The sequence below is a fragment of the Ipomoea nil genome, unplaced genomic scaffold, assembly GCF_001879475.1.
Source record: "Ipomoea nil cultivar Tokyo-kokei standard unplaced genomic scaffold, Asagao_1.1 scaffold1043, whole genome shotgun sequence".
Taxonomy (NCBI): domain Eukaryota; kingdom Viridiplantae; phylum Streptophyta; class Magnoliopsida; order Solanales; family Convolvulaceae; genus Ipomoea; species Ipomoea nil.
In genome coordinates, this window is record NW_017617471.1 from 1,993,186 (window position 1) to 2,003,824 (window position 10,639).

A 10,639-nucleotide genomic window follows, 5' to 3' on the forward strand; every position below is an offset into this window, starting at 1 on the left:
AAATGAGCATTTCTGTTCGTCCCAGTTCGCTCTGGTTTCTTCATCTTTGTGACCTATCGGTTCTTCCCCTCACGAATCACCATTCCCTATAGGGGCTTTATGCTGAAACATTGATTTTCCCCAAAACTACTCTACTGAAATTCAGTGTCGAAGGTAATATTACCTAATTTGCTATTTTTTCGATCATGAATCAATATCGATTTGTGTGTTTCGAATGCTTATTGTGATTAGCTAGGAGAGAACCAATTTCTGTGATGAAATTTACATGTTATAGGCAGAGTATGTTGAGAATTGTTGAATCCAAGTGAGAAAGAGCAGGAGTATATGTGTGCCTGTATAGAGAATTAGAGACTGGCGCATATATGAATGTGTTTTGTTAGTTTTTCTATCGTGTATTTCCGTGCTTGTTTTGATCTACCTAGTTCTAGTGTTCGCTTGACTGAAAGTAGCATGTAGATGGAAATTGATTGATCGCTGTATTTGGACTTGCAAATTAATGGTGAAGTGTGTGAGAGATAATCTGCGTGTTTCCAATGAATCGCGAAATTTTGTATGAATATCCTATTTTTTTGCTTAAGTTCGGATGGCTTGAGAACTTGTAGTTCTCTTTGTGTCCGAAATACCTGTTTTGGTACACTGCAGGAGCAGAAAATGGAACAGAAGTTTAGTAATTTGCATTTCTGGTTGTGATTTCTAGGATTTCCATTATTTACATCAGTTTCATGCTCTGAATTGAGAGGTGGTTGTTTTATATTTACAGCCACGGGCTGTTGATCAAGATGACGCCTGTTTGCCCTTTTGTCAAGGCTGCTCGGCCTGATGATGCATCTGTTAAGAAACCTGGAGAAAGTCAAAGTAAACAGCATGGCGGCAGTGAGAAGCCCAAGCAGGAGTCTGGGGAGCCAGCTATGGTGCCGTCGAAATGCCCTTTTGTCCATAAACAGCAAGCTGGCAGTGAAATCAAGCCTAATCAGGAATCTGGGGAGCAAGCAAAGGTGTCATCCAAATGCCCCTTTGGATATACACAAGAAGCTGGTGGTGAAAACAAGCCTAAGCAAGTGTCTGAGAAGCCTGGCGTTATGTCACCCAAGTGTCCCCTTGGATTTGATTCTCAAACATTTAAGCTCGGTCCTCTTAGCTGCATGATATGTCAAGCTTTACTTTATGATTGCAGCCGATGTGTGCCTTGTTCTCATGTATTTTGCAAGTAAGATGAAATAGAAAATCTTTTCAAATTTCTTTTCCTGCTTTGTGCATGGTATTATTCCCTTTTAGCTGTTCTCTTGTGGGTACTGTAGTAATGTTCTTGTCCAATTCTGGGATATCAGAGTATGTATCACACGCTTTAAGGACTGTCCATTATGCGGAGCTGATGTTGAGAAGATTGAAGCTGACGAAAATCTTCAGAGCACTGTTGATCGCTTCATTGAAGGGCATGCAAGGATCAAGAGGCCTCAAGTTAATGCAGACCAAGAAGATGTTGGAGAGAACAAAACAGTTATATATGAGGATGTGTCTTTGGAAAGAGGCTCTTTCCTGGTGCATCATGCCATGCGAGTAAGACTATGATTTTTTATTATTATTTGCTGCTCAAGTTTTCACATTAAACTCACTGAGCTGATATTCAGTATAGCTGTTGATTTAAATCTTTATTGAGAATGATTTTGACTTTTGAGTAATTTTGGTGTAGGCATTTCGTGCAAATAATGTTGAAAGTGCAAAATCAAGACTTAGCATATGTGCAGAAGATATTCGAGAACAAGTAGAAAGAATGGGAAATACATCAGAACTGTGCTCACAACTTGGAGCAGTTCTGGGTATGCTTGGTGATTGCTGGTGTGCCTTTGCCCCTTCTTTCTTTTACTAAACTATGTAACTTTGGGTTTTTCCCCCTTCATTTAGCATATAGTTCCTAAGGTCTTGAAACTTCAAGTAATGCTCTATATTGACTCTTGTTATGTAGCTTAGAAATCAATACTGACTTCTAAAAAATGCAGCCGAGCTACAGGAGATGCCGCTTCTGCAGTCAAATATTTTGAAGAGAGTGTCAATTTTCTTTTAAAAGTGCCTAAAGATGATTTAGAGGTTGGTATCTTTGGTGCAAACTTTATGAGCTTTGGATTGTGTTGATAGAGATTAATAGTTGTCAATGTATATTTACTAAGTAATGTATTTTCTGGCATACACCCCGTACTAATTTATGTGTCATAAATCCATGCTGTTTTATATGCATTTCCATGCCTTACCTTATTGCTATCTAATATTTCCAGATAACACACACTCTTTCTGTCTCTCTAAATAAAATTGGAGACCTTAAATACTATGATGAAGATTTGCAAGCTGCAAGATCATATTATTTTCAAGCATTGGATATTCGCCGCAATGCCATCAAGCAGCATTCTCAACCATCTCAGGTCAGTTAACCTTTTACTTTCCGGTGGTCATAATCATAAAACAAGTTGCTTTGGCGAACTACTGTAACATTCCCAGCGTCAACAAGTTTGCAAATTGTTTCATATTTTTGGTTTATTTTAGGCAAAAACATCCGGTGTATTTGTTATGATATGATAAATATTTAATTTATTAGTTTTATTTTGCATTGTTCCCCAAAGTCCCAAACTTGTTTCTTTTTACAGTTTAGAAGCTGCTTTATACTGGTTTTGTTCCAAGGAAGTTAACTTTTCTATATTTTATTTAGGAGAAGGTTAATTTAAAGAAACTCATGGTGTGCTTGTGCCTTGTAACTCAATCCACAATGTTTGCGGTAGAACTAGTTTCAATCTAACCTTTTCCACCAATGGAACTGTCAGGCCTAAACAAAAAATTGGATTCTAGTTTTGAAGAGAAACCATTAGTGAGAAATGTGGTGGGGTACTGTCAAGAACTCAATTTATAGTGTTAAAAGTGCTATATGCATATATATATATTTAAATTATAATTTAAAAAAAACGAGGAAAAAATGTGTCAATTGGCAAGTAGTATTTATTTGGAGAGAAATGGCTTAGAACTAAGTGGCTATTTCCCCATCTGTGATGATGTTTTGGGAATTGGGAATGCCTGTGATCTAATTGGTGATGCCTTGGCTGCTATGTTCTCCTAATATGAGCTTTAGTATTTCCCTTCTCTTAATCTGTCTAATTTTGGCCTATATTATCACTGCCCCAGACCATAGATGTGGCCGTATCACTTGCAAAAGTAGCTGATGTGGACAGAAATATTGGGAATGAGAAAACTGCAGTAGATGGATTTCAAGAAGCCATAGAAATGCTGCAATGTCTGAAACTAAATCCTGAAGAAGTTGGCCTTGAACAGCGGGTATGATTGACGGATGCCCTTTGTATTCGTTTATCTTATTGCAACCAGTGTTCATAATTTTACCAGAAATGCTTATCAACTTTGTGTCTGCATGCACAGAGATTGTCGGTGCTCGAGTTCCTTAACAGTCAGCTTGGCAAGAAAGAGACCAACTCAGGTTCTTGAGTGAAGATTTTCGTCTGTCCTTACGAGGGACCAACGTAAGAAATATCTCTTTGTAAATGACTTGGAAATAAGTGATAGGTATTTCCATTACCTTGTTATATTGTAACTCTGTGATATTTTCTAACTAGTACCCCCACGCTTGAATGTTACAAAAAGAAATAATGATATGCGGTCTGTTTCTCTACTGAGAGAATTGAAGTTTTTTTTTTTTTTTTTTTTTAAACTGCATTTTTCTTCTTGATATTTATATCCTGCCTATTGAGATAGCATTCTAAAATTCTTGGAAACGTGTCCTAAATTGTTGCTTTATTCATGTCTTGTTTTCCATGTTTGTGTTATTAAGACTATTGAGCATATACTTGATTTGTGGGACTGTTTTCGACGTGTTTTGTTTGTGAAGTTTGGATGTGTTTATTAATGAGATTTTCCACTTTCTGAGAAAATGAAAATTTATAAAAGTAAACACAAAAAAAAACCATTTTACTCGTGTGTGTGTGTATATATATATATATATATATATATATATATATATATATATATATATATATATATATAGGCGAGTTCAGGTGCGGCAGTGTCTTACGGTGCGGCAACACCAATAGTTCAACAAATATGCATCATCAGCGTTAGGAAAATACACCACAAAAAACAGAGTAAACAGAGCCCTGCATCACCAAACACACACCATTAGGTGTGAGTAAAAACACCATACACTGTTCAGAAATACACCATTGGGGGTGGTGAGTTATATGGTGTATTTTTTTGAGTCTGTTGTGTATTCTATGATGTTTTACTGCATTTCATTGTGGTGTGTTTTTCTAACACTGTTGGTGCATATTGTTAACACTGTTGGTGTATTCTGGAATTCCGCTGCACCGCCGCACGGGAAGACCCCGCCGCATTTGAACTTTATTTTATATATATATATATAACAAATTACACTTTTGGTCCTGTGGCTATAGGGGGTGTGTTAATTTGGGTACGTGACTTTTAAAATTAACAATTTAGTCCTTTAACTATCATTTTTTAGCAAATTTGGTCCTCTCTGCCAAATTGCGGGTGGAATTTGGCCGGAAAGATGTTCGACTTTTTAAATCGGTCTTTTTAATTGTTAAAAAATAGCGCAAAATTGGTTTAAAAAATAATTGGATCTGAAATTAGGTTTATTCTTCGTGTTCTTCGCATATCACCAGGTAATAAATATAATTTGAAGCTATTTTTTAACAATTAAAAAGATGAAATTACCCCCACCAATATTTGATTTAAAAAGTCAAACGTCTTTTCGGCAATTTGGCCGGAAGGACCAAATCTGTTAAAAAAATGATAGTTAAAGGACTAAATTGTTAGTTTTAAAAGTCACGTACCCAAATTAACCCACCCCTATAGTCACAGGACCAAAAGTGTAATGTGCTATATATATATATATATATATATATATATATATATATATATATATATATATATATATATATATATATATATTTATTTATTTATTTATTTATTTATTTATTTATTTATTTACAAATAAAGAAATGAAAATTTTAACCACGATCCCTTAAATTCTTAGTACGAAATAACAAAATACTTTTACAATTTATACGAATAACAAATAACAGATGTGGATCCAATAGTCTTTTAGAATGTTTGCTGCTAAAATAAACTATGAGAAAATTGGTGGTTATTCCTTTATATATATAACAAGAAAGTTCAGCTAGGAAAATAAGAAACTCTTAACGAGATTGATCATCAAGGATATTCATCACAACTTCAGAAGCTGCGACGATATATGTACTAATTTACTAGAGAGAGAATTTCAATGTAGCTCCAACGATAGTATATGTATTTCCATTGTCATTAAGCTTCCGGGATTTAACAAAGAATCCGCGGAGAAGAAAATCAAGCCTCAATTTGTACTGTTAAATCTTGTACCCCTAGATCGTGGTATAAATCACGCACATATTGCAACACTGGACGATCATCCACTCCCTTCTTCACCTGCAAAAATGATTCATCGTAGCATAATCAATGATCAATTGAATCAAAACAAATAATGCAATGGCCAACAACCATCTCCTTCACACAATTTTATTTATGAAAATAATGGTCCTTATATGATGATGATGACCTTACAACAATAAATAACAATGACAGATGATAAATTGGTAAGAATAAAAATATTACTAAGAATTACTTCTCTACTTGGGATCCTGTCCCTACAATGCTCTGAAGAGACCTAATTTAGTATATATGATGATCCGTGATATGAAAAGACCTACGAGAAATTATATCCACTCGTCAGTAAAGTGGTAAAGTGGTAATAAGACAATTACCTGCAGTGAAATCGATCCAATGGCGTGGCCTGGCACCATTTCCCAAAGACGAACTTGAAATAATTCTGTAACGCTATCATGTGAGGCAACCTAACCACAAAACAAAATTAAACATTAAAGAAAAGAGCATAGAAGCAACAAACCAAATCAAAGAAAAATACCACTTGGGTTCAATAAGGGCATCATAAAGACAAGAAAATCTACCTGTCGCCAGCATTTGTTCAAGGTAGAAGAAGGGATGTTGGGTGGTGCCGTTTGGAGAAGAACTCCAGCAGTAGCCTTAAATAGCGGCATGACAAGCATAAACACTGTGCCTGAAACTAATCCCATGCAAAGGACTTCAGCGTTCTTCACCCTAGAACATCAAGACCATACACAAGTGAATTTACATTCTGCTACTTTAACATGATTAGGCCATGAAAATACCAAACTGCAAATATTATCAATAGGAAAAGTAACATTTACCCTAATGTCAACAACCAGGAAGCCAGGATCAAACCTGCACTGCAAAACAATGAATGTAGAAGACATTAAGCTCTATGAACAATGTGTGCCAGAATTCATAAAGAAAAATAAAGAGCTACTAAGTATAATCAGCTACCTGCGAACAGAATCAGCTATAACGTGCAGACAGACTGAGTGATAATTCATATCTTCAGCCTTCCTATAAACTGCAAGCAACATATTTAGAGTGAGAATCTCTGAGAAAGCAGAAAGATAAGTGAAAGGAAACACTAATATTAAGGAGGCAATTCAACTCAGTGATGTATATTTTAAATTTTCCATAGCAAAAATTCATAAGTTGAAACTGAAAGTGGAAGAGGAGAGTAGCGAATTTCTACAAGTGAACAATCAACAATGCTTATTTTTTTCAGATCACGTGAAGGAACTAGTGCCTTCGATAGCAAAGCCCAAAATAAAGTGGACTGCAATCTCAGGTGAAAATAGTCATTACACATCTTCATGCTTTCATTATATGTTATTTCCATTGGGAATAAGGGTCAAATAGGCCATCAAACTACACACCAAACTGCAATTAGGCCATAAAAAAGCTACAATCAAGTCCTTGGACATCGCAAATTCAAGCAATTGAACCTAACGTGACTTGTTGACCGGATAATTAGATGACATGGCGGTTACCAAATTAAATTTTTTTTAACAAAAAATATTTTAATAATTTTTTAATAAAAAAAAAAAAAAAACACTTTAAAAATGGGGGTAAACCTGCCGGTCACCCCCCTTCCCCCTCCTTTGTCTTTGACAGACAGGCTCTTCATCTCCAACCGGAGACAAAGGAGACGAAGGAGGAGGGAAGGGGGATGGGCGGCGGTTTTTTTTAAAAAAAAATTATTAAATATTTTTTTAAAAAATAAAAAGTAATTTGGTAACCGCCATGTCATCTAATTACCCGGTCAACAGGTCACTTTAGGTTCAATTGCTTGAATTTGCACTGTTCAGGGACCCGATTGTAGTTTTTTTTAGTTGGATGGCCTAATTACAGTTTGGTGTGTAGTTTGATGCCCTATTTGACCCTTAATCATTTCCATTGCCATCGAATTGAGAAAAAAATCACATCTGAAGAACACTTTGTAGAGAGAAGATGCTATTCAATTTATGCAAACACAAGTGCAACTCAAAATAGAAAGATTAAATAGCAAAGAAAACTAGAGCAACATCACAAGCCAAACACATCTTCTTTCTGTTATTACTTTCATAGATCAACTCTATCCACTTCTGAGTTAGAAACATGCTGCATAGCCGTTAAAATGAACATAAGGAAGACTTACCAAGATTAATACGAGCATAGTTTCTGAAGAACCAAACACCAATGAGATTCACAAGCAAGTTGGTAACAGCAGAAACAATCAAGTAATGCCTAGAAAAAGACAATGATCAGATAGGGAAAAATAAATAAATAAGTTACTTCCATACAACCTAAGAGAAAGTAGTACAATTAACTGAAATTACATATTCTCAACTCAAGATTTTTTTCTCCTCTAATGAGTCAGAACTCAGAAGCAATATAGTGCTTTTACTTTGTTTTGGGGAAAAAACAATCAGAGTTCAATTCTAAAATTCCAAGAAGTGCAATGACTAAATTTGTTGGAAATTACTTAATCAGTAAGAATGATAGACAGGTAACAAAAGTTTGCTCCAGTCTTTGAAGTTTGAACTCAAATAATGTTCCACAGTGATTAAGAGTGAAATAATATACCATAACTGAATAGTATATAAGGCCTCTAAATGCAAAAGATAAAATGATAATAGTTGAATAATGATTTTGTAAGCCGACTTTAAGCTCCCTAGGCAAGCCTCAACTCTGAGCCTGGATTTATTATAGTGAAATGAACATTAGCACTTCTTGTAACCACTGCGTATGCCAGGGGAAGGAGCAGACTCAGAGACTTGACATCTTTTGGCCAATAAGATATTCCTTGCCCACAGGAGTTTCTTCTACTAGAATCTTTGAATTTTTAGCAGGCAAACACTTCCAATATCCTACTTTCATTATTTCGTTCCTCTAATAGGTCAAATTATTTATAATGTGCATAGTGCACAATGGGGACATCTTCAGGAAATTGAGATTTACTTTCCAACTTAAGGGAAGACTTGCCTCACCAAACAGAAAACCAGATAGCTAAATTTAATAGAAGTTCAATAGAAAATCTCATTACAATCAGAGAGTGATAAAACTATACACTTATTTGACAAATTTCTGCATCTCATGGAGATGCCAACTTATACTAACTTGATAACTTGATCATAGTTTAACACTTTCACTTTAGTAAAGTGATAAAATTCACACAATCATGGCAAAAAATGTTAGATATCAGGAGAGAAAGCAATGTACTTGTGCTCAGATTCATCTTGAATGAATGCATGAAGTGCTTCCACAGCCAAAGAGAATGATAAAAACAATAGAAATAGCTGTCTACACAAGAAACACAATAAGAAAATTTCATGTTAGCCCTATGTAAGAGAAACAAGAAAAATACAGAATTTACTGTCATAGTCAAACGCAAATGACATTTAGTGTCTATTTCCACTATATTAAAAGACAATATGTTATCCACTTCAAAATTTACAAGCTACATGGTTTTAGGGGGTGAAATACAATTTAAGACAGACCAACAATCATTACTACCAGATTTACCATGTTATTGAAACTTCATTACATGTGCAAGAAGAAAGGAGCAATAGTGCCGAGAATATCATGTACTTACAGCATTGGTGAAAGCAGATAAAACTTCTAGTCTCTTGTACCTGACAAAGGATAAACTGATTAGACAATATACTCAGTAATGTATATCTTAGTAAGCATCAGGATGGGGACAATGTTCGCACAAAATCCCACTCGCTTTATTTAGAAATTCTGATTCTGATATTCAAGATTACAAGAATGTATACTCAACAGGGGGATTGAATCTGACATCCCCTCCCCACCCACTTAGTAACCAATTAACCATACAATCTCTTCTCCTCAGTGAGAAGAAGACCAACATCCATTATGAATTTACTAAAATGGACTCTCTCATACCCACAAAAACACTGAGTTCATTTACTGCATTGCATCGAGCAAGTATAAGGAATTTATGATACAAATTTCAAACTCAAACCAAATAATTACAAATTTCAAACTCAAATCTCACCCATATGTGTAGGTGCGATCAGGCTTTGTTCTGGAAACAGCTATTGCAAACAATGAAAATGTTAAAAGGCCACAGCCAAATGTCAAGTGAAATGCATCAGAAACAAGACCTGAAACAAAATCAACACTCAAATTGATGTACATAAGAGAAAATTCAAAAGAAAAAAATAATCAAAACTGCAGAAAAGGAGAACATAGAGAAGTTGAAACTTATAGTTGTTTCATTGTGAGCTTATAGTTAAAAGTGTAGCTTCCAGTTTAAAAATTACAATAGCTGTATAGGATTGAAACCATAGGACCAAGAGAACAAAACTTAATAGCAACTACTCAGCAGATTCACAAGTCAAAAAATACCATTGTCTATTTGCATTTTCAGCAAAAATCACAAGCCAGAATACAAACAAAACAGTTCTAACATTAAACAAAAGCCAAGAGAGATTGAAACTCCATACCTACTCGGCCAGAGAAAAGGCCAACGAAGAACTCGACGGTAGAATAAGCTACATTGAGTGAAATCAACGCGAATAACCTCCTCATCGGCTTGTTCCCTGACATGACGCCTCGATAAATGGCCGAGAGAAACGAAGAAGCAGAAAATTTCTCGTCAGAGATCTTCGAATCCTCCGAAATTTTGTCGAATGAATCTCGAGTATAGATATCCGGTATATCGATGCTCGAAACGTTCCGCGTAAGAAGAGGCTTTGAGAAACTGCTCGATTGCTGAAACGATGCTTGCCGCGAAAATGCGAATCTTCGGTCGCTGCCGCCGAAACCAATATCGCCGCCATTAGGCGGCGGCCTCGGCGACTCGGCCTCCACCTTCCGGTAATTAAACCTCGAATCGTACTGTTCTGGAACTGTCTGACTTTCCATTTTATTGTAAAATCGGATCGACTGTGCTAAAGGAATAGAGGATTTTTATGGCTGGAACAGAATTATTGAAAGAGCAGGATGGCGGCGGTGCCGCAGAGTAACAACGGGAGCCGAAGATTGACCCGCTGACGAAGTAAACGGACGGTTTTTGGTTTTTAGGTAAAAAGGTAAAGAAGGAAAAAAGTAAATGAATGGAGATGCGGGGGATCGAACCCCGTGCCTCTCGCATGCAAAGCGAGCGCTCTACCATTTGAGCTACATCCCCTAATTAAAATACAAATCTGGTAATAATATATTGAACAGTCAA

General features: G+C 35.9%; 2 protein-coding genes and 1 non-coding gene across 3 annotated transcripts; 1 reads left to right on the forward strand and 2 right to left on the reverse strand.

Annotated features, from left to right (window-relative positions):
* Positions 1-3,681, forward strand: LOC109182055. Its single transcript, XM_019332077.1, has 8 exons — positions 1-153; positions 761-1,207; positions 1,329-1,557; positions 1,691-1,836; positions 1,998-2,085; positions 2,271-2,414; positions 3,166-3,315; positions 3,415-3,681. The coding sequence occupies exons 2-8, from the start codon at positions 780-782 to the stop codon at positions 3,478-3,480; spliced, it is 1,251 nt and encodes a 416-aa protein (XP_019187622.1). The 5' UTR covers positions 1-153; positions 761-779; the 3' UTR covers positions 3,481-3,681.
* A 1,409-nt stretch (positions 3,682-5,090) lies between these two features.
* LOC109182056 (metal tolerance protein C2) lies at positions 5,091-10,473 on the reverse strand. The gene is made up of 10 exons (XM_019332078.1): positions 9,912-10,473; positions 9,461-9,569; positions 9,035-9,074; positions 8,662-8,738; positions 7,598-7,686; positions 6,412-6,481; positions 6,276-6,314; positions 6,015-6,165; positions 5,811-5,900; positions 5,091-5,475 (listed from the first exon to the last, which is right to left on the reverse strand). The coding sequence occupies exons 1-10, from the start codon at positions 10,330-10,332 to the stop codon at positions 5,377-5,379; spliced, it is 1,185 nt and encodes a 394-aa protein (XP_019187623.1). The 5' UTR covers positions 10,333-10,473; the 3' UTR covers positions 5,091-5,376.
* Positions 10,474-10,524: 51 nt separating this feature from the next.
* Positions 10,525-10,597, reverse strand: TRNAA-UGC. Its single transcript has one exon. It is a non-coding gene; the product is annotated as a tRNA-Ala (tRNA).
* Positions 10,598-10,639: the final 42 nt, after the last annotated feature.

Excerpts from the sequence above, each read along its gene's own strand:
- LOC109182055 (XM_019332077.1), top strand. The coding sequence starts at position 780 with ATGACGCCTGTTTGCCCTTTTGTCAAGGCTGCTCGGCCTGATGATGCA. Across the intron at positions 1,208-1,328 it reads TGTTCTCATGTATTTTGCAA|AGTATGTATCACACGCTTTA; the intron begins GTAAGATGAAAT and ends CTGGGATATCAG. Across the intron at positions 1,837-1,997 it reads GGTATGCTTGGTGATTGCTG|CCGAGCTACAGGAGATGCCG; the intron begins GTGTGCCTTTGC and ends TAAAAAATGCAG.
- LOC109182056 (XM_019332078.1), bottom strand. The coding sequence starts at position 10,332 with ATGGAAAGTCAGACAGTTCCAGAACAGTACGATTCGAGGTTTAATTAC. Across the intron at positions 6,482-7,597 it reads CTATGCTCGTATTAATCTTG|TTTATAGGAAGGCTGAAGAT; the intron begins GTAAGTCTTCCT and ends TGTTGCTTGCAG. Across the intron at positions 6,166-6,275 it reads TCCTGGTTGTTGACATTAGG|GGTGAAGAACGCTGAAGTCC; the intron begins GTAAATGTTACT and ends TTGATGTTCTAG.